Raw genomic sequence first — 24,336 nt, 5'->3', positions numbered from 1 at the left:
CAAGTTCATTGCTTCCTTCTCGTCTCGTGTTTATGTTGTTGTATGAAAGCACGTGTGTAGTGGGCGTGAATGAGTGTCATTCCTTGATCCGCTCCAGCTGATCGTCATCACATCACCAGCTGCAGCCGATCTCATCTCACCATATATTCTCACAGTTCTCTCATCTCCTTTGTCAGATCGTTGGATGTTGTCTCTCCGTGTGGTGTTCCTGTTGGATTCGTTGGATGTTTGTCTCTCCGTGTGGTGTTCCTGTTGGATTCGTCGTCGTCTCTTCGTTGGATTGTCGTTTGGGTTTCCACTGCACTTCACGGGTTCGTCTTCGACCATCGAGGTCCCTGCGTCATCAGTCCACACCCGTGTTCCTGTCGTACTTTTCACTGTTCAATAAAGAACTGAGTTTGACCTGCGATTGCTTCCGTCCTGTTTTTGACAACCATGACAGAACGATCTGACCGTGCTATGGAAGCAGCAGGTTCGCCGACCTCGTTGGAGGAATTCCTTCAGCACAGCGCGAGAAGAATGGATTCTCAGGAGAGGAATCTAGGGGACACGGGTCGTGCGGTACAAGCTTTGGTGACGCAGGTGTCCGAGCTCACCCAGCAGATCCAACTACTTCGTGCTCCCGCTGCGCCACCCACACCAGCTGTTCCCCCCACACCACCAGAGATCGCTACGACATCAGAGCCACGCCTACCTGTTCCGGAATCATACGCTGGTGAGTCTGCTTACTGCAGAGCATTCCTGACACGTTGTGCCATGCATTTCGCACTGCAACCGAGAACTTTCAATAATGAGCCAGCCAAGGTGGCATTTGTCATTACTCTGTTGACCGGAAAGGCGGCGTTATGGGGGACAGCGGTGTGGGAAAATCAAGACCCTTGCTGTGCCTCGTTCCAGGCACTCTCCTCAGAGATGAGACGGGTGTTCGATCGGGCCGTCGCGGGGAGAGAGGCTGCCAGGGTGTTGGCCGACCTCCGTCAGGGTGACAGGTCGGTCTCGGACTATTCGATCGAGTTCCGCACCCTGGCGGCCGAAAGCCAGTGGAACGAGGCGGCGCAGTGGGACATGTTCCTGCATGGGTTGGCTGACCGCGTCCAGAGGGAGATCTACGCCCTGGACCTCCCCACGACGCTGAATGGACTCATCGAGCTTGCTCTGAGGGTGGACGCTCGCATCACCAGAGTCGGGGGAAGAACACCGTCCATTTGGTCTCCAGCTGGAGCAGAGGGTCAACGGTCCAGTGGCAGGGACGTGGTCAGCCCAGTCTTCGATCACGAACCCATGCAGGTGGGTCGAGCTCGGCTTTCCCGGGAGGAGAGGGAGAGGCGGAGGTCCCAGGGCCTCTGCCTATACTGTGGAGGTTCGGGACACTTTGCCTACAACTGCCCGGTAAAAGGCCAAGCCCGATAGTAAGTATGAGGCTACTATCGGGTGGGATCTCCGCCGAGAAGACCTCATCCACATCTACCCTCCTTCCGGTAAGACTGAGATGGTCAATTCACCAGCACGACTGTCAAGCACTTCTGGACTCCGGGGCTGAGGGTAATTTTATGGACAGTACTTTTGCACATAGACTTCAGATTCCCCTTAAACCACTCACACAGAGGATTGCAGTACACGCATTAAATGGTCAAGAACTTCCCATCATCTCGCTCATCACCGAAAACATCACACTCATCACCTCAGGCAATCACTCAGAAACTATTTTTTTTTATATACTGGATTCCCCCCTGGCACCTGTAGTTCTTGGACACCCCTGGCTCATTCATCACAACCCTCGTGTGGACTGGCAGCAAAGAGCTATTCTGGAGTGGAGCAAGGAATGTCATAAGTCTTGTCTGATGTCTGCTTGTCCGTCTGTGCCTGTTTTTGTGTTACAGGAGGAGGCAGGGGACTTGTCTAACGTGCCCGAGGAGTACCACGATCTGAAGGAAGTGTTCAGTAAGTCTCGGGCTGCTTCTCTTCCTCCGCATCGTCCCTATGACTGTGCCATAGATTTACTGCCAGGTAAGTCTCCGCCTAAGGGCAAGTTATATTCGCTTTCCAATCCGGAGAGGGAGGCTATGGATAAATATATTTCTGATTCTCTGGCAACCAGTTTCATCCGTCCTTCTTCTTCTCCGGCGGGGGCGGGGTTCTTTTTTGTGGGAAAGAAGGACGGGTCTCTGCGACCTTGTATTGACTACCGGGGGCTGAATAACATCACGGTAAAGAATACTTATCCTTTGCCGTTAATGTCTTCAGCCTTCGAGAGGTTGCAGGGAGCGTCCGTTTTCACGAAATTGGACTTGCGTAACGCTTATCATCTGGTTCGCATTAGGGAGGGGGATGAATGGAAGACTGCCTTTAACACCCCCAGGGGGCACTTTGAATACTCGGTCATGCCTTTCGGGCTGTCCAACTCCCCAGCAGTCTTCCAGGCACTGGTCAATGACGTGTTGCGAGACATGATAGATCAGTTCATATATGTTTACCTGGATGACATATTGATATTTTCCTCGTCTCTCCAGGAACATGTGCAACACGTTCGACGAGTGCTTCAGAGGTTGCTAGAGAATGGGCTTTTTGTCAAGGCGGAGAAATGCGATTTTCATGCACAGTCTGTTCCTTTTCTAGGATACATCATTTCGTCTGAGGGAATGCGTGTGGACCCTGAGAAGGTTAAGGCTGTGGTAGAGTGGCCAAGTCCAGATTCCCGTAAGGCCCTGCAGAGGTTTCTGGGGTTCGCCAACTTCTATCGGCGTTTCATTCGCAACTTCAGCCAACTAGCCGCACCTCTGACTGCCTTGACCTCCCCCAGAACTCCGTTCAGGTGGTCAGATACAGCCGAGGCTGTGTTTGCCAAACTCAAGAGCCGCTTTGTTTCAGCTCCCATCCTCGTTGCCCCTGATTCTTCACGTCAGTTCGTGGTGGAGGTCGACGCGTCAGAGGTGGGGGTAGGAGCAGTCCTGTCCCAGCGTTCGCCCGCAGACGATAAGATGCATCCTTGCGCGTTTTTTTCTCATCGTTTATCCCCAGCCGAACGCAATTACGACATTGGTAACAGGGAGTTGTTGGCAGTCAAGTTAGCGTTGGAGGAATGGCGTCATTGGTTAGAAGGTGCGGGGGTTCCTTTTATCGTCTGGACCGATCACAAGAATCTAGAGTACATCAGAACCGCCAAAAGATTGAACTCCAGGCAGGCTCGGTGGGCACTTTTTTTCGGTCGTTTTGATTTTTCTCTCTCGTACCGCCCGGGTTCTAAGAACATCAAACCCGACTCTTTATCTCGCATTTTTGATCGTTCCGAACGCCCGTCTACTCCCGAGTGCATTTTACCGGAAACCCTATTTGTTTCCACACTCGTATGGGAGATCGAATCGAAGGTCAAGACGGCCTTAGAAGGGGTAATGCCTCCGCCCGGTTGCCCACCGAATCGCTTATTTGTGCCGGAGGGATTACGGTCCGACGTTATACAGTGGGGTCATTGCTCCAACGTGGCTTGTCATCCAGGAGTTAATCGTACTAAGTTTTTAGTCAAGCAACGATTTTGGTGGCCACTTATGGCTCGTGACATCCACAGTTTTGTTTTGGCTTGCTCGGTCTGTGCCACTGGTAAGACTTCCAATCGTCCGCCTGATGGGCTCCTTCAACCGCTGCCGGTCCCTTCGAGACCCTGGTCCCATATCGCTCTAGATTTTATCACCGCCCTCCCGCCCTCCCAGGGCAACACAGTCGTTTTGACTGTGGTGGACCGGTTCTCGAAGGCGGCTCATTTCATTCCCTTACCCAAATTACCCTCAGCTAAGGAGACAGCGTTGACAGTCATTGACCACGTCTTTCGCTTACATGGCCTCCCGATGGACGTGGTCTCTGACAGAGGACCCCAGTTTGTGTCCAAATTTTGGCAAGAATTTTGTAAGTTACTGGGGGCGACGGTTAGTCTGTCCTCAGGGTTCCACCCCCAGAGCAATGGTCAGACCGAGAGAGCCAACCAAGATCTGGAAAGGGTGTTGCGATGTTTGGTTTCTAAGAATCCTTCCTCTTGGAGTCAACAGATTTCCATGGTGGAGTACGCCCACAATACGTTACCAGTGTCGGCTACGGGCCTATCTCCGTTTGAGTGTAGTTTAGGTTACCAGCCACCTATTTTTCCTAGTCTGGAATCCGAGGTCGCGGTCCCCTCCGCTCACGCCTTAATCCAGAGGTGTCACCGCACTTGGACTAGAGCCCGTGAGGCTCTACTCCAAGTGGGGGCGCGCACCAATGCTAAGGCCGATCGCCACCGGTCAAAGCCTCCCGTATACGTCGTTGGTCAAAAAGTGTGGCTTTCAACTAAGAACATTCCTCTCCGATCCGTCTCTAATAAGCTTGCCCCCAAATTCATTGGCCCGTTCACTGTCACCAAGATCATTAGTCCGGTGACAGTCCGCCTTAGTTTACCTCCAGCGTACAGGAGGGTTCACCCCGTTTTCCATGTTTCAAAAATCAAGCCCGTGTTTCATGCTCGCATTAATCCGCCAGTCCCGGTTCCCCCCCCGCCGCGTCTCGTAGATGGGGAGACCACCTATTCGGTAAATCGCATTCTGGATTCTAGACGGAGGGGACGTGGATTTCAGTACTTGGTGGACTGGGAAGGTTACGGTCCGGAGGAGAGAAGTTGGGTTCCGGCTAGAGACATCCTGGATCACTCTCTGATCGATGATTTCAATCGACAGGTAAGGGAGTCTGGGAACGCCAGGAGGCGTTCCTAGGAGAGGGGGTACTGTCACGGTATACAAGTTCATTGCTTCCTTCTCGTCTCGTGTTTATGTTGTTGTATGAAAGCACGTGTGTAGTGGGCGTGAATGAGTGTCATTCCTTGATCCGCTCCAGCTGATCGTCATCACATCACCAGCTGCAGCCGATCTCATCTCACCATATATTCTCACAGTTCTCTCATCTCCTTTGTCAGATCGTTGGATGTTGTCTCTCCGTGTGGTGTTCCTGTTGGATTCGTTGGATGTTTGTCTCTCCGTGTGGTGTTCCTGTTGGATTCGTCGTCGTCTCTTCGTTGGATTGTCGTTTGGGTTTCCACTGCACTTCACGGGTTCGTCTTCGACCATCGAGGTCCCTGCGTCATCAGTCCACATCCGTGTTCCTGTCGTACTTTTCACTGTTCAATAGGGATGCACCGATACCGATACCAGTATCGGTATCGGGCCCGATACCAAGCTCATGTACTTGTACTCGTACTCGTAAAAATACCCCGATACCAAAGACCGATACCTCACGTATATCCTCAGCTTATATTTCTTAATCCTTATAAACACTCTTCCTGCAGTTATAGTGTTGCTAGATTTAATAGTACACTCTAATATTTCACTTTACACTTTCGGCTGTGATTACATTGTTACTCAGTGTTATGTTAAACATTTGTTCTGTGATTTCTTTGGCACTTTATGACAAATTTGATTGTCTTGTTGTCTGTGATTTCTTTAGCATTTTGACAACTTTGTGACAGGCAGGTAAAATTTACATTCATTATGTCCTTGGTTTTGCCCTTTGGAGGTTATTGGACTCTGTGAAATTTGGGCTTTGAAAATTTGTGATAAGCACAATAAGAATGAATTATTTTTTTAAGTTTATTTAAGTTGTTGAAAATAAAGATGCTGATATGTTCATTAGTCTCATTGTGTTGTTCTTAGAAAATTGCCACATAAAACGAGAACCCCCCAGTACAACAGGCATCGGTATCGGTATCGGCGAGTACCAGGAAAAAAATATCGGTACTCGTACTCGACCCTTAAAAAGTGGTATCGGTGCATCCCTACTGTTCAATAAAGAACTGAGTTTGACCTGCGATTGCTTCCGTCCTGTTTTTGACAACCATGACAAGTTCAGATTTTTCAACTCGGGCGGCAGACGCGAATTCGGGTCAAACGCGTGAATGTACGAAATGCACAATTCGCGCCATTCGCGCAAACTTGACGCGCGAATGAGGCGTATTCGCGTCTGCCGCGCTCTACGCCTCATTCGCGCCGCAGGAATTTTTTACGCGCGTAGCACATCTTTGCATTGACTTAACATTGAAATCACTCGCGCCTGACGCGCTATTCGCGTCCGTTGTGAACGCAGCATTAGTGTGTGCCCTTTAAATGCAAAAGAGCACGGCACAGGGGGCGGAGCTTCAAAAGCTCGCGCTCAGCTATTCGCGTCCGGTGTGAACGCAGCATCAGGACAATTTCATCTCACAGAATGATGATAATAATATCAGAAACTCTCAGTAACGGTGTTCATTTCGACCCGGAGTCGGACAATAATGCCTATTGAGTCAGAGTGCTGTATAGAGATGGAACAAGTATAGTTTAGTAGTTTAATTACGGTTATAACGTATTTGTCATCTGCTTGTATGTATCCACTATTAATAGCCTACAAGTCTGCTCTTTCGGACCAGGTCCGAATGATGATCAAACATATACCGATGAATTTAATAAAGTTTATTGTACATAACACAAAAGATGAAGTGTCAGTTTTACTTCAGAAACTCACCGTAAGAGCTGAGTAAACAGTAAGATATAAGAAGTGCGCAAGTAAGTTACATAAACGAATTTTACGAGTTGAGGGAGCATTTTCTTTAAAAACAAAATAATTCCACCTCGTCTTCAGCGGCTGCCTCAGATTTCGGGGGTAACTAGAGAGAGCTATGTGGATTAATACATCCAGCCACACAACACCTACAACGCTGGGAGACATTCTCGTCAGTGCAGCAGCTGTGAACTCGATCAGGGTCTATGTTAGAACGGCAGTGTCTGTCAACCCTCGTGGGCGGGGCCTGTACTTAGTGACGTCACTAAAACAGCATTCTGAAAACAGATCGTTGGGAGACACTGCTGATGATTTATGGGGATTAATAAAAAAGGATTGAGTGGATTTTTATCACTATTGGGTGGTTGTGTACACACAGTTCCAACACACATTCATGTCCAAACAGCATGCAAAAGTGAATTTTGCATAATATGGGACCTTTAAGACATTTATAATGTTACAAAAGATTCTATTTCAAATAAATGCTGTTCTTCTGAAAACATTTCCATAACAATATAAGCAGTAAAAACTGTTTTCAACATTGATAATAATCAGAAATCTTTGTTGAGCAGCAAATCAGCATATTAGAGTGATTTCTGAAGGATGTGAAACTGAAGACTGAAAATACAGTTTACTTCTATCTACTAATATTTTAAATTGTAATAATATTTCACAATATTACTGATTTGACTGTATTTTTGATCAAATAAATGCAGCCTTGGTGAGCAGAAGAGTCTTTTTTTTAAAACATCCAAAAAATCTCACAGACCCCAGATTTTTGAACAGCTGCGTATATTGATGTCATGGAGCAGACGTCTTACCCTCATCACTTTTGGGCAGTGTGTCCCGACCGTGGAGCTTGGTTGCAGCAGAGTGCCGTTTGCTGTAGATGTTGCTGCTGTCGTAGTTATTGTAGTCAAAGCTGGTTTTGGAGTACTTCTCTAACTCTTTGGCCAGGTTGGAGCGCGGGGTTGAAGTAGGAACGTTGTTTTTGTAGCCATACTGTGGAATCTCCAACTGTTTCACAAAGCACATGGGCCTGAAACAGACAGAGTTTATGCTGTATCATGTGTCTGCCTGCCAATGATCAGTGCATCCATTTGATAAGCGTTGCACAGAAAAATTAACCAACAAATTGGTGCTTATTTGTAAGATATGCAGGTTCTAGCAAATAAGCAAATTCAGGATATTCATCATATCATTTACAGTGATCAGTGATGTTTTTAATTTGAATAATTATGTTTATCTCAGCTTCTGGAAAAGCTATTTGTGCTAGACTTTTTTTTGTTGTAAAAACAGATACACTTGTTTTCACAGCGTACACCCAAATAAAAAAATTTACTCAAATATATTTGAAATACATTTATTTTATGCTAAGTATACTACAAAAACATGTATATACTTAAAGTCTGCTAAATTGGAGCAACAACTTTAGTTATTATACGTCTAAACTTCTGTTGTTATACGTCACACGCATCACACACATGACCAGCGTCGGCCAATAGTGAGCCTACGTGTGATTTATAATAACAGAAGCGCTACGCTATTACACTACGTGAACTGACTCGAGGCCCACAGAGAAGGAAATGAATAGTTGAAATAAAGTCGTTATTTTTGTTTTTTTTGCACACAAAAAGTATTCTCGTCACTTGATAAACTTAAGATTGAGCCACTGTAGTCACTTGGACTATTTTAACGATCTCTTTAATAACTTTTCGGGGCTGGCAAGTTTCAATCCCTTAGAAGCCTATGGAGGAGTGATCCAGCTCTCAGATTTCATCAAAAATATCTTAATTCGTGTTCCGAAGATGAACGAAGGTCTTACGGGGTTGGAACAACATGAGGGTGAGTAATTACTGACAGCATTTTCTTTTTTGGGTGAACTATCCCTTTAATATTAAGAAACATAAAGTACTCCAAATAAAGTTTAATTATAATATTTATATCAGTAAGTCTCAAGTGATATCTCAGAAAATATATTAATGATAATTGTAGTATACTTAGTCCGAAATAAATGTATTTTAAATACATTTTGTTATAGCTTTTTTTCCCCACTAGGGTAGAGCATCAATGAGAATGTCTGTTACCTGAGCACACGATCTGAAGCCTGGTTGGATTTTCCTCCATCACATGGCTGATGTTTCTCATGGGCTTTGGCCAGTTTCTCTGCAGCTGCTATGGGGCAACCTGACAGGCTGGATGAAGAGAAAGTAATGTGAGGGACATGGCTTTACAAAGACACATCAATATGTGACAAATATATAGCGTCACTGCGGACTCGTGAACGCGGATCCCCAACAGAACCGGAAGATTTATACAATGCTGAATAAAGTCGTAGTTTTTGTTATTTTTGGACCAAAATGTATTTCCGATGCTTCAAAACATTCTAACTAGCCCACTGATGTCACATGGACTACTTTGACGATATCTTTATTTCCTTTCTGGACAAGGACAGTATACCATACATACATTTTCAATGGAGGGACAGAAAGCTCTCGGACTAAATCTAAAATATCTTAAACTGTGTTCTGAAGATGAACGGAGGTCTTACGGGCTTGGAGCGACATGAGGGTGACATAATTTTAATTTTTGGGTGAACTAACCTTTTAACTTGTAGGTACTTTGTACTTATCTTTGCATTGGAGGAATATAAAATTGTATTATAATTTTTATAGTGTAGGTAGAGTCATGAGGGGTGTGTGTGTGTATGTGTGTATGTGTGTGTGTGTGTGTGTGTGTGTGTGTGTGTGTGTGTGTGTGTGTGTGTGTGTGTGTGTGTGTGTGTGTGTGTGTGTGTGTGTGTGTGTGTGTGTGTGTGTGTGTGTGTGTGTCGCGTGTGTTTCAGGACCGTCTGGAGTGGGCCGTCTCCCATGGCGAGGTGTCAGTGAGGTGCTAATTACTGACGCTGAGAGTATTACTGCGCAAACCAGTTCATCAGCCCAATCCACACGCAAAGCACTTCCACAGAACAATGTGCTGTTTTAAAAGCTGCTTGAGGGAATGTGCATTTGTAGAAGTCTTTACTTTTATATCACTAGCAACATCAAACATAATTGCCAAAAAAAAAAAAAAATGTCAACCTGGTTTCCCAAAAACACCCATGTCCGCCACTTTTGGATATGGATTACGCTATCAGATTACAAAAATTAAGTACTTTGAATTATTATATTATATTATATTATATTATATTATATTATATTATATTATATTATATTATATTAATTACATTATATTATATTATATTATATTATGCTCATAATCAGATTACAGTTACTTTTTATTGAATACATGATAACATATTATCCACACAGAAAATTATTCACAATTAATTGATTTTCCTTAATTATTATTTTTTTTCTCTTTACATTTCTATTTACATTGACACAATTTATACCCTGATGTAATGTGATGTTTAAATCACTTCATGTTGTTGATATATATCTATGTGGGATAAGATAATCCTATTTGAATCTATGACATAAGGGAGTTTGAACAAAAGTAATCTAAATTGAATAAAAAAGTAGTCCGATTAGATTGCCTAAAATGTGTAAAAATGTGCAATCAGAAACAGACTACAATTTGAGTTAGTGTTCAGGGAGTCAGCCTACCAATGGTTTACTTATAGTCTCTATACATTAAAATAGAAAGTATTTTAATATAAAAAATACATACTTTACATTTATTATCCAAGAACTGTGACTTTGTAACTGCTTATATTAAATAATAAATGAATGCTTGTACCTCCAGAAATCAAAGGTACAACTGAGAAATTTGCTGAAAGAATGGAGAAAAATTAGACAGGTCTCTGATTTTCTAAATGTAGACACTGAAAAATAAAGATGATTATAATGAACATATGAGCGGTTCTCTCATCCAGACGGAGAGGAACTCACCTCCTGTGAGAGTTCCTGTTGCTGTTGACGTGACCCCGGCCCGTGCAGCCAGGCGTAGGGCACTTAAGAACATTTTCATACATTGCAAGAACTTGACAGCAGGCGAGAGAAATAGGGTGAAAGATTAGGAGTTAGAGGCCCACAGTTAGTCATCTGCATTAGTGTGAAACACTCGTCATTATCACCAGCACGCTCAGAACGAGAGACATCAAACAGTGGCATGCAAGGCACTGCTAATGGAAGAACAATGGCATGCACATGAACCATGCAGCGTGAGTCGTGGTACAAATCACATGAGTATTCTATTCTATTCTATTCTATTCTATTCTATTCTATTCTATTCTATTCTATTCTATTCTATTCTATTCTATTCTATTCTATTCTAGTTCCTCTTTTTAATCAGATTCCCTGCTGGTTGCTGTAAGTAAAGCACACTCCAGTGCGTTCAGTTGTGAGTGATGCAGACAGACGGTTTGACAGAGAGCTCTATCCCTGATTATGCTCTCATCACCAGCTGAAGCTGTCAGCTAAAGTTAGTCATTCTGTGTGAGGTGTTGCTGCTCTTGATTGTTTCAGCCCTGCACTTGTCTTTCATTTGCATTAAACACACATCAGCAATCAATGAAATTCCTGCCCAAACTGCAAACCCTCCCTCTCTCTGATCCCAGACTCTATTATTCATCTGTGCATGTCTTTGTCTTCTCTGCCCATGACCGACTGGAATTAGATTACTGTTCATTAGGACGTTGGAGTGGGGGCAGTGAGTGTGGGCCGGGGCAAGCAGACCGGCACTCTTCCGGTGCTCATCTTCATCATTATCAGCTCCTTAATCCCTCACCCTCATCTTCAACATACTCTGACATGTTCATTACTGAGCAGCAGGCAGGATCCGCTCACCTCCACCGACTGAGATGCATGTCTTTGTGTGTCTGAACGCAAGTAAAGCTTAATTTAATGAAGACCTGTTATGCCCTTTTACAAAGTCTTGATTTTATTTTTGGGCTCTACTAGAATAAGTTTTCATGTTTGCTTATTTTTTCTTTTCTTTCCCATATTCTATATTTGTTGCAGCTCCTCTCTTCCCAGTCTGTCAGTAACGCTCTGTTTAGTTCCTGTCTCTATGAAGCTCCTCCTTCTGAAAAGCACAATGTGATCTGACTGGTCAGCTGGACAAACTCAACTTTTCTGATACTGATGTTCCCATCATGCACTGGGGCATGAATAATTAATTAGGTTGATTTTTCGCTATTTACACTGTTGTGTAAAATGACACATTCATACTCAAAAACGATTAATCAAATGCTACCGTCATTGTGTATTGTGTTCCAAGTATTAAGGTCTCTGTGTTCAAATGGCTACTACTTTACGTATATTATGTAAACATGGTGTCTATACAATCTCTGTTGAATTATTTACTTAGATGTTTATAAGTAAAATAAACACTTAAAAAGTGTGGTACAATTCAGTGTTATATTGTTGGAGTAAAAAGTACTGCAAAGTAAATTTCAACTAAGTAGAAATCACTCAAAAAACTTTTCCTGGCCAAGTTAAAGTAACTTATTTTTTTCTTAATTTTACTTAACTTAGTTACTTAGAGTTTACTTTATTCCATATGTGAAATTTACTTTTAAAATATTTGTCTAAAAAAATGTTTTACAAAACATTTCAGTTTTGAGCAGCTAAAAGTTGGCTGAAGATAATAACAGCCACTAAGTGACCCAGCATAATGAAACAGTCTTTCAGTAAGTGTGTGTCACACATGTCATGTGATGGTCATCTAAAACCGCCCCTACTTTGCCACCCCAGCGCCAGCTCACAAACTGCCTTGCCATCTGGACACTTTAAAAGCAAATCTTTTTGTTAACTAAATTCAGTATGTAGTCAAAGCCATCAGTTTGATTGCCATCTGGTTAATTTGTGAATAAAAAAAACAAACATATTTTAATGCATTTTAATGATTCACGTAAATGTGTAGATCACGTAGATGTTTTAACTGGAGATTTGCTCAAGGTGAATGAAAGGAAATCCCACTCGTTCTTCCTGTCTGCACCTCTTTCATCAGATTATAATTATTACAGTTTATTCAACTGGATTTAATTGAGCATCTAAAACAAAATGAGAAATCTAACCAACTTATTAAACTGGCCTCCATTAAGATAGCGTTGTAATTACCAACAGAAACAATAAACGCATTCATGCATGTCTGTGATATTGCAACGGCTGCTCCTCTATTTCCTTCAACAATAGCAACATTCATATAGGTATAAAGAGTGTATGAACTTCTTGTAAATTATTTCAAGAAAACTTAAAATAAAGTTTAAGTTAATACAAAATCGTTGTACATTCAGGTGTAAAATTGTCCAAAACTAGAATTCAATTACTGATTTTGAATTTCATTGATAGACAGATAAAGCTAAAGAGAAAGATGATGTCCATTGGAATGACCAGGTTAATATACTGGGTGATGTAAATTATATGATTTATTATTATATTTTATTATTTCTTTCATCACAACATCTCAAAGAAGTGATCAGGGGTGAATTTTAAGTAATTTCACTAATATGGTTTGAGTGTATGTTCATTTTGTCAAGTTCGAAGGTACTGAATTTCTAATTTGAAAAGCTGATAAATATTACAGATGTTTATTGGGTTTTTCCCTCCTCTTTCAAATTGAATTATTTTAAACATAACATTTTTTCTTTTAAGAACATGGTTATTGTTATGGCAACTGATGAGTAATCAAGTGTCCTCAATCACTTATATTTCGGTTAGTCATTTGTAAAACAACAACAAAAGCCTGGTCATCATCATTATCATCATCATCATCATCATCATCATCATCATCCAGGAAGTGTTATTATTTTTTGCCGGAAAAGCTAAACATCAGTTAGTGCTGCAGGAATGACCCATCTTGAGCTTATGTTCACCACAGATCTTATTCAGGCTTTTACCTAAATCCCAATCTCATTGACTTGAACTGAAAGTGATAAAAGGTAAGAGGTTTTGCATAGGAATGAGCAGGTGTTTTTAGTGTGGAGGAGGACGGCATGCAGAAAGAACTGAAGACTGGTTCCCACAGACAAACACATACAGACTCACAGTCAACCAATGATTATGACCTCTTTTCATTTATGCCGACATGAAAAATAGCAAAGATTTCAGGAAGATGCAAGCAAACGTGGCAGTGAAGTTTAGAAGTGTGCTTACTTTCTGGTGGGACTCTGTCCTTATGCGGGCATCCAGACAGGCTGCGATGATGCGGGTACAAACCCGTCACATGACCTGTGCCGTCACAGCCAGGCGTTGGACAGCGGCTTTCTTTTTTCCCCGACCGTGAAGAATCTGAATACACAAACACACACAGGATTATTATTGACACATTATGTATAGAACTAAATATGCAAGAGGACTGATAAAGTCTGGTCCAAGAATTGCCTACTTAGAAAGAAACTGTCTGACTGACATGCAAAACAACCACGTCACCATTATGTTCAGTTTAGCTTTAGTTTCACTTTCATGGAATGAAGGGCCCTGTTTACTCCTGCTAATAAGATGCGTTTTGGTCAATCGGATCACAAGTAGATGAGGCAGACACATTCCCATTTACACCTGGTGATTTAATCCATCTCTTTTATCCACTTTCAACCACTTCTGTCAATCCGGTCAATTGTTTCCTCGACGACCTCTGGAAGTGGGTCAAAGTGGACAAGCTCAAAACCTTTTTTAGACCCCGTTTACACCTGTATTTAGCGTCGATGACTTGTGATCCGATTGACTAAAAATGATCTTAATACCAGCTGTAAACAGGACCTTAGTTGTTTATCATCACTCACATGTCTCCTTTGTTCTCTATTTCCCACCACTAGTTACTGTAGTTACCATGGATATTCATTTATAAGCACACCTGTCTGTATTTGGTTCATCATCACTGTGTATTTAAATTCCTCTTTAGTTCACATTCATTTTGCGGTATTGTTCGAGTGTTTGTGCTTGAACGCTGTCTTGCATCATGGTGGATCACCTGAGTTTACTTTGTGTTAATAAAAACACTTCTATCTGAATCTTCTTCATCATCATTGGACTGAAACGTGACACTGCAGCAGGTAAGGGTGAATAAATCTAAAATCAATGATACCACAATGATCGCAATTTAACAATATTTAGATTAAATTTGATTTGACCATCTAAAAATTATAAGAAAACTGCATTTTTTTGCAACTCTTTTTAAACAAATTTTTTTTTTTCAAATCAAAATATTTTTCCTCGCTACTGTTCGGCAAGTGCCATGGAAATCTGTGTTGAGTACATGAGTACATATACACTATCACTCTAAAGTTTGGGGCCAGTAATATACAGTATATCATTTTTAAAAATACTCCTATTCAGCAAGTACACATTAAACTGATCAAAAGTGACAGTAAAGTAGCACTGCATTATATAATGTTACAAAATATTTATATTTCAAATAAATGCTGTTCTTTTGAACTTTCTATTCATCAAAGATCACAGTTTTCACAAAAATATGAAGCAGCACAACTGCTTTCAAGATATTAGAGTGATTTCTGAAGGATCATGTGACACTGAAGACTGGAGTAATGATGCTGAAAATTCAGCTTTGGTCACAGGAATAAATTACGTTTACTATAAATTAAGTTATTTTAAATTGTAAATATATTTCACATTATTACAACTTTTACTGTATCTTTGATCAAATAAATGCAGCCTTGGTGAGCAGACGAGACTTTTTTAATTTTTAAAAAAAATACAGACCCCAAACTTGTGAACAGTGATGTAGTTGCAACCTTTTGTCCTTGTTAGTGTTTCTCTTGTTAGTGTATCCTGGACCTAGATCTGCAGAGGACATCTCTTCCTGATGGCTGTCAATGGCTATTGGCTGTGCTTCAAATAGAGAGAGCACAGGAGAGTGAATGAGTGAGACAGTAAGTATGCTTCAGTTACCACTGATAAAAATTTTAAGGATGGAGTAACCTAGTAACAGGCATCATGTTGCCTTCTGTATCAAAGTAATCTCAAAACAGACAGGAATAGCATGAGAGCATGTGAAAGACGTGGGCTCAGTTTTAGAGTTTTAGACTGAGGTTGAAAATAGAATTCAGTGCTACTCGAACTTTTGGAATATGTGCTTGAAACAACATCGACTAAAGTATTGCAATATTGTTCACAAACACACATGAATCTGGGTGAATATCATGAAATGTTCAGGTCATACAGTATTTCAAAATTCAAAAAATAATTCTGTATTGCATAAAGAAAATGTCTTTCTCCCAAATTCTCCAAAAAAGGAGAAAAGTCAGAAAACAGAACACACAACATTTTTTTTGTTACCTGATTATTGGTTTATTTGCCCCACCTGTGCTCCCTTGTTACTCTCCTGATTTCATTCCCTATCCCTTTTCCCTGTACAGTATGTCCTGTGCCAGATCATTGTTGTATGTACACCGTATTTACATGCTCACTGTTGTTTCCTGCCTAGTCCAGCCAGTCCTGTTTTCCCCCACAGAGAAGTTTTATTTTTATTTTTGATTCAATAAAAGCCCATCAACTCTGCATTGAGGTCTTGCCTCCCCTTTACCTGAGACCTGACAGAGATATGCTTAATTGTAATGAAAATAATGACAATATTCAAAATCAGCTTCAGGCCAACTTTGGTATAGTTATTGCTAACTAGTTGTTAACTGCAAAATATTTGAGTTAATATGATATTTATGCAATTAAATTGTATGAGTTAGCTTAGTCGATATTTAAATAAAATGCATTTATTTTTTTTCTTTTGTGTAGTGCAAAATCAATGAATACTAACTTCATCTTTGAGTTTGTTAGCTTAAAAAATTTATGCAATTGATTTCCTCAATTCTTTTGAGTTTATCATTGAGTTTGATAAAGGATCCGGTCTCTCTAAACTGCACCTTTCCGAAAGCCTACTCTGCTCTGATTGGTCAGATGGCCCAGTGATAGGTCTTCCCTGCTCTGATTGGTCAGATGGCCCAGTCTATTGTGATTGGTCTACTCTGCCGTGATTGGTCAGATGGCCCAGTCTATTGTGATTGGTCTACTCTGCTCTGATTGGTCAGATGGCCCAGTCTATTGTAATTGGTCTACTCTGCTCTGATTGGTCAGATGGCCCAATCTGTTGTGATTGGTCTACCCTGCTCTGATTGGTCAGATGGCCCAGTCTATTGTGATTGGTCTACTCTGCTCTGATTGGTCAGATGGCCCAGTCTATTGTGATTGGTCTACTCTGCTCTGATTGGTCAGATGGCCCAGTCTGTTCTGATTGGTCTACTCTGCTCTGATTGGTCAGATGGCCCAGTCTATTGTGATTGGTCTACTCTGCTCTGATTGGTCAGATGGCCCAGTCTGTTCTGATTGGTCTACTCTGCTCTGTTTGGTCAGATGGCCCAATCTGTTGTGATTGGTCTACCCTGCTCTGATTGGTCAGATGGCCCAGTCTATTGTGAATGGTTTACTCTGCTCTGATTGGTCAGATGGCCCAGTCTATTGAGATTGGTCTACTCTGCTCTGATTGGTCAGATGGCCCATTCGGTTGTGATTAGTCAACTGATTGCAGAATGTGGCGTCGGTTTTACTGTATCAATCTCATCCTCTGGGAGTACATGTAAAGAGGACTTACTTTCGCAGAGCAGAAAACAGCGTCTTCTCAACATGTCAACAGCACGAACCAAATTCCTCCAGTCTCAGCTACAACTACAGAGTTTGAGCGAGGAAAAGTAGATGTTGTTCACCGGCAGTCAATGAAGATCACAGGTTGGCTTTATGCAAATTTGTTATAAACCTACGTAAGTTTATCTGCACTTAGATTTTTTTTTTACTTTTCAGACATTTTACATTCACAAACAGCTACATATTACACACTACATGAAATATAATCTCCGAAAAAGCCTAATGGGGGCACTTTAAGATAATAAGCCCTGAATCCTCAGACTATTCTGCAGCCAGTTCAAAAAAAAAGAAAGCAAACGAGCGAGGGAGAGAGAGCAAAGCCAAGCTGAGCAGAATACATATTAGAAAATGCAGGATATTGATTGTGACTCCGGACAAGCCATGCTTTGCATAGCAAATGGCCCCCATTACCATAGCGTCTGTGGATAATTAATGTGCAGTCAGTGGTCCTGTCGTTTGTTATCGGTCATACTGATACTGTTCAATTTCCATCTCCGCCTCATGCCTTCTTTAAGGAAGAGCCCCTTCCATAACTGTCAGGCCTCCTCACTTTTTATAAATCATAATGCCCCCTGGTTAGGCAGCATCTGCAGCTATTTCTGCCATGGCAAGATGCTATCGCAATGTAAAAGCCAAGCATCCCTCATTATTCTGCCATTAGAAAGATAGTGTCTGCCGTGCATGCGACCTTTCATGCGTGCTGTCATGCGTTTTGTCAGAGTTTTCAATACAACGAAAGCAAATAGTGACCAAACGTGTTGTCATTTTGAACCAGGGTTATTATATAGTTATTAAGGGTGCTCCGATCGGCGTGTTTGATCGTTATTGGCTGATAATCATTTGATATAGTTTGATCGGTGGCTTCGGCTTCAAACCTAATTGGTCAAATACATGTTAATGTATGTATGAAATATGTCTAAATCCCTGGCATGGTGAGTATTATGTCTGTCATGTGTTACTAAACCTCTACAAATGATCCAGAATGCTGCAGCCCGCCTTGTCTTCAACGAGCCCAAAAGGGCTCACGTCACTCCTCTATTCATCTCACTGCATTGGCTACCACTCGCTGCTCGCATCAAATTCAAAGCTTTGACGCTTACTTACAGATCTACCACAGACTCAGCTCCGTCCTACTTTCACTGTTGGTGGAATGATCTCCCCTCTCACCCTCGTCCGTAATGCAGAATCCCTGACAGCATTCAAAAGACAACTGAAAACTCATCTCTTCCGTGAGTACTTAACATAAAAAAATAAAATAAAATAAAAAATAAAATAAATTAAAAAAAAATCTTCTCTTTTAAATCTTTCCTTCCGCTACTCTGAGCAATGCCTGAACTTTGTATTTTGAGCACTTCTTGCGTCGTTCTTCCCTCTTCACGATGACTCGCTTGCTTTAGTCCTCAGATGTAAGTCGCTTTGGATAAAAGCGTCTTCTAAATGACTAAATGTAAATGTAAATGTATGTCTTAAGCAAACAGTTGGGAAATAATACTGCTTATGTAACAGTACATTGGGTCCATCCATTAGGTCTAAAAGGGATCATTTTTATTTTATGGTGAACTAAGTTATAATTTACTCAGCCTAGTGTTGTTCTAATGCCATATGCCCATCTTTATGGACCTGTAACCCATATAGAACATGCTGTCACTAAAGGGTTAACTAGTCGAGTGTCAAATTACATGATGCCAGTAGAGGGCGCCCTAGCACTGTTTTTCACATTCGTCATTGGGGATTCTCCTTTGTATCAAGCTGCATCTGAAAAAAGCTCTAGTTCACGTGGCGAAAATTGATCGAAAAACAGTAACATCTAGTCAATTCTAATCAGGAGTTGTGTGGATAAGATAATCTTTTACTAGTAACCCGAGGACTGCATTGTGGGAGACATTTTTTCTGTTGTTTTCACCGAGTTTTCTGCCGAAACCTCTGATTGGTTTTTATCCTGGATTCAGTTTGGTTTCAAACCATACCGACTTCGATGGCGAGTCTGTCCCAGTGAGTGACATTCTACAGAAGGAACGTTTGGACACAGTCTGGCCAGCTGTGTCGGATTCTCTTCTGCGGAGTGACTGAACTGATTCGTTTCCAAACCTCGGATATTGGATTCCATGGATTTCAGATAAGGAAACTTGAATGTGTTTTAGTTTACTACCCGGGTAGAGTGATTCTCTATTTTACCAAGGACAATTTATTTTGTTTTCCTATTTTTTCCAAATGAAAGAGCTCTATTTTATTTTGGGGTATTTTCTAATGTAAGAGAAAATAATTATGTGAATAGTGTGTTGCACAGTTTCCAAAAAATGTTAAGTCTCCTTGTGAGTCTTGTCAATTAATGCTCAGAGCCTAGGTAATAGATATATAGCTATCATTCTAATTCAGGTTAGAGGTGCTACAGACCACAAAAGGATCATTTTTAAAAAATGTCCCAGTCACGCTCGTCCATATAATGGCAGTGAATAGAAAAGAACCAGAAGTATCACAGAATTATCCCATGTAACTTATGGCGTATATTGTATGTATGACATGAACATGCAAGGGTTTTGTGGATACAATAATCCTTCAATCTTGCTCCTCTATCCCTGGAGAAAAAGGAATAAAACAGGAATTCTAGTAAAACTTCCTCAGAATAAGCAGCACAGTGTAATTTCCCAGTATGTTTCTCCGTGCAGTGATCTCCAGTGCCAGAGCTATATTTCCATGCAGAGGTTTATAAATAGGCAGCATGAGCACAGGCTGTGTCCCTGGGATGAGATTTGCTGTTCTCCCGGCTGTGCAGATCGCCATTACTTATGCCTGACAAGCTTAGCCTATGATGTGGCCACGCTGGCCTGTTTGAACAACATTAAACCACTGCTGTTAGCACTGCAGGCATGGTGATGTTTGAGAAAGCTTGTCCTGAGGTCAGTATGGGATCCTCTCTCAGAGCAAAGGAACGCAGAAGAGTGCTGAACTTGTCCACTAAAACTGACCTATCTGCTGTGGGGATGTTAAAGGAGCAGCTCACGCAGAAATAAAGTCTTCTGAAGACATACAATAACTTTACTTTTAGGTTGTTTATTATTACAGTATATAGCTCATTGGCGTACTTGTTAGCATTACTCATGAGTCAACTCAATGTGTTCTAAAAAAATAATAATAATTCAAATAGGAGTCCCAAATCATAAAACAACGTTAATTTTTTTTTTTGATTGACTGATTGATTGATTGATTGATTGATTAGGTGAAAATTTCCATTGTTAAACAAGAAGAAAATTCTTTAAAGATAAGCCCCGACATATATTTACAAACTTCTGTTCATTTAATTATAAAGAAATGGCAGGCGTCCAAAGTCCAAAGTCACAAATCTTGGGGCAATAATTTTACATATTGTACAAACTACTTTACAAAAGTTGGTGCTCAGATTGCCTAATACAATGAAATAATGTCCGTTGAATGTACATTTTCCACAGATCTCTAAAATATGTGCACTGTATTTATTAAACATTTGCATGCATATTTTCAAACTTGCCAGGTTTGAAATACTATTGCTTCTCACCTGTCTATTAACCACATGCAACATGCCAAGTTGCATGAGCTGTGAATGAAGTTATGGTGGTCTGTTCCTCACACAAAACATATGGCTTCTGTCTTTTTTTTATTTTTATTTTTTTGGAGCTTGACGGCCCCTGCAAATGTATTTTGTCATTGCATGGAAAGAATTGCTTAAAAATTCTTATTTTGTGTTCCATGGAAGAAAGGAAGTCAGACAGTTTGGAACCAAATGAGGGTGAATAGAAGAAAATAACTGTAATTACATACATTGTTGAAGGTGATAATGCACATTTTCTAAATATTCTAACTCTCGGGTTTCATGCTATTATTCCTAGTCTTTTTTTTATAATTTGGGGTGTTTATGGGACAGTGCAGTGGAGAGTGCCAGAGAACAATTGGGAAAAAGAAAAAAAAATGTGAGTGTAAATTGGTAGCATTTGCACTAACATACTGTTAGTCTTACAAAATAATGCAAATAATGCAAAACACACATTAAGGGTTGTATCAAGCAAAAATGTTATGGAATAAAATGGTGATTTTTCACTTTTTCTTTTAGAGTAATGCTGCCCATACTCTAAATGACTTTTAAAGTCCTCTGATAGCTACTCTTATACATAACTGTGGATTATTCACAACTGCCTGTCATTGCCGATGTCAGTTCTACTCTAAACACATTTCACACTGCAGGACTTGGATCGTAGACAGGTTTAGATATTTAACCAGCTAAATATCTTTTGGGTGTAGGCGCTTCTCTCAGATTGCGTCTTTGAAAACTCACACATTATTTATTGTAAATAAAACAAAGATTATTGGACTATATGTCGCAATATATATATATATATATATATATATATATATATATATATATATATATATATATATATATATATATATATATACAGGTCCTTCTCAAAAAATTAGCATATTGTGATAAAGTTCATTATTTTCCATAATGTAATGATAAAAATTAAACTTTCATATATTTTAGATTCATTGCACACCAACTGAAATATTTCAGGTATTTTATTGTTTTAATACTGATGATTTTGGCATACAGCTCATGAAAACCCAAAATTCCTATCTCAAAAAATTAGCATATCATGAAAAGGGTCTCTAAACGAGCTATTAACCTAATCATCTGAATCAACTAATTAACTCTAAACACCTGCAAAAGATTCCTGAGGGTTTTAAAAACTCCCAGCCCGTTTCATTACTCAAAACCGCAATCATGGGTAAGACTGCCGACCTGACTGCTGTCCAGAAGGCCATCATTGACACCCTCAAGCAAGAGGGTAAGACACAGAAAGAAATTTCTGAACAAATAGGCTGTTCCCAGAGTGCTGTATCAAGGCACCTCAGTGGGAAGTCTGTGGGAAGGAAAAAGTGTGGCAAAAAACGCTGCACAACAAGAAGAGGTGACCGGACCCTGAGGAAGATTGTGGAGAAGGACCGATTCCAGACCTTGGGGGACCTGCGGAAGCAGTGGACTGAGTCTGGAGTAGAAACATCGAGAGCCACCGTGGACAGGCGTGTGCAGGAAAAGGGCTACAGGTGCCGCATTCCCCAGGTCAAGCCCCTTTTGAACCAGAAATACCGGCAGAAGCGCCTGACCTGGGCTACAGAGAAGAAGCACTGGACTGTTGCTCAGTGGTCCAAAGTACTTTTTTCGGATGAAAGCAAATTTTGCATGTCATTCTGAAATCAAGGTGCCAGAGTCTGGAGGAAGACTGGGGAGAAGGAAATGCCAAAATGCCTGAAGTCCAGTGTCAAGTACCCACAGTCAGTGATGGTCTGGGGTGCCATGTCAGCTGCTGGTGTTGGTCCACTGTGTTTTATCAAGGGCAGGGTCAATGCAGCTAGCTATCAGGAGATTTTGGAGCACTTCATGCTTCCATCTGCTGAAAAGCTTTATGGAGATGAAGATTTCATTTTTCAGCACGACCTGGCAACTGCTCACAGTGCCAAAACCAATGGTAAATGGTTTACTGACCATGGTATTACTGTGCTCAATTGGCCTGCCAACTCTCCTGACCTGAACCCCATAGAGAATCTGTGGGATATTGAGAAGAGAAAGTTGAGAGACGCAAGACCCAACACTCTGGATGAGCTTAAGGCTGCTATCGAAGCATCCTGGGCCTCCATAACACCTCAGCAGTGCCACAGGCTGATTGCCTCCATGCCACGCCGCATTGAACCAGTCATTTCTGCAAAAGGATTCCCGACCAAGTATTGAGTGCATAACTGAACATAATTATTTGAAGGTTGACTTTTTTTGTATTAAAAACACTTATTTTATTGGTTGGATGAAATATGCTAATTTTTTGAGATAGGAATTTTGGGTTTTCATGAGCTGTATGCCAAAATCATCAGTATTAAAACAATAAAAGACCTGAAATATTTCAGTTGGTGTGCAATGAATCTAAAATATATGAAAGTTTAATTTTTATCATTACATTATGGAAAATAATGAACTTTATCACAATATGCTAATTTTTTGAGAAGGACCTGTATATATATATATATATATATATATATATATATATATATATATATATATATATATATATATATATATATATATTTCAGATTTCTATTTAAAAGTGCCATGTTTTATTCAATGTTACAAAGTACAATAATCCTACACTAAATATTTTTTTCCGTGTAGCAATTGTCACTCATGCAAACAATTTGCCTGTGATTTTTGGCTTTCGTCGTTGAGCTCCCTTAATTGTCGGTGAGTGGAAAATCAGGGTTAAAATTGTGTATTGCATGAACAGCGTGAATAAATGCGGGTCTAAATATAATCGGAGGGGGTATTATTTGCATTCATTAGTTAGTCATATCACTGACTTGATTAACTTGACCCCAAAGCAGAGGCTCCACCTTTTCAACATTTATTTTTACTTCAATGAAGCAGAACAATGAAAAGAGGGTTGTCCTAATAAGCAGTGGATCTCAACCTTCTTGACTTCAAGGGCCCCCCATTGTCCACAACAATATCTGAAGGCTTGATTTTTACTTGTTTTAGCTTCTTTTTTCCCCCTATTATTTTACATAATCTTGAGTAATCTTGAGCCCCCCTTGGAAGTTTGTTGCGGCCCCGTAATGTGCCCTGGTCTCTTGGTTGAGAACCTCTGCTCTAAAGGCCCTGATATACTTCAAGCAAAGCCAAAACAAAGAACTGATGTTGAACAACATCAAAATGAATGAATGAATGAATGAATGAATGAATGTTTTGGTAATTCTAAACAGCTTGCAAAAGTGAAATTTATGATTAACGCCTTTGACCTAACATTGATTCATTTGTTCCTTCTTTGAGGTGGAAATCTTTTCCATTTCATTTCTTCTGTTCAAGGGTGCGTTTCCTGTACAACAATGTAAATCGCTGCTTAACTACCATAGTATGATGCATCGTTGAAGAAATTAAAAAGTTAGTATCTGTCCATATTGTCACAAATTGGTAGTTCAACCACGTTGTTTAATGATGTCACGCAGGTGGAGGGGTAATAACTACTTTTAATGAATCTGTTTGAGAACGAATTAATTAGTTTTGCTATAAATTACAGACATGGTATCTGAGGACTATTCCTAATTTTTCTCAGTTATTTTGCTTTTTTTCCAGATTTAATCATAGGCTCGTTCTTATGTACTAGAGCCCGTTCGCACA

General features: G+C 40.8%; 1 protein-coding gene across 1 annotated transcript in view; it reads right to left on the bottom strand.

Moving 5' to 3' along the window:
• myt1lb (myelin transcription factor 1-like, b) overlaps positions 1-24,336 on the bottom strand; it is a 267,848-nt gene that overhangs the window by 96,206 nt on the left and 147,306 nt on the right. Inside the window, exons 9-12 of the mRNA XM_077238574.1 lie at positions 13,647-13,781; positions 10,440-10,530; positions 8,634-8,741; positions 7,368-7,585 (exon numbers count right to left, since the gene is read on the bottom strand). Of these exons, the coding sequence (XP_077094689.1) occupies positions 7,368-7,585; positions 8,634-8,741; positions 10,440-10,530; positions 13,647-13,781 (552 nt within the window). The remainder of the gene's footprint in view (positions 1-7,367; positions 7,586-8,633; positions 8,742-10,439; positions 10,531-13,646; positions 13,782-24,336) is intronic.

Source organism: Siphateles boraxobius, unplaced genomic scaffold (assembly GCF_051911475.1).
Source record: "Siphateles boraxobius isolate OS27281-9 unplaced genomic scaffold, OSU_SipBor_1 22, whole genome shotgun sequence".
In the NCBI taxonomy this organism is placed as follows: domain Eukaryota; kingdom Metazoa; phylum Chordata; class Actinopteri; order Cypriniformes; family Leuciscidae; genus Siphateles; species Siphateles boraxobius.
The sequence above is the reverse complement of the archived record's forward strand: the minus strand, read 5'-3'. Positions and strand labels throughout refer to the sequence as shown.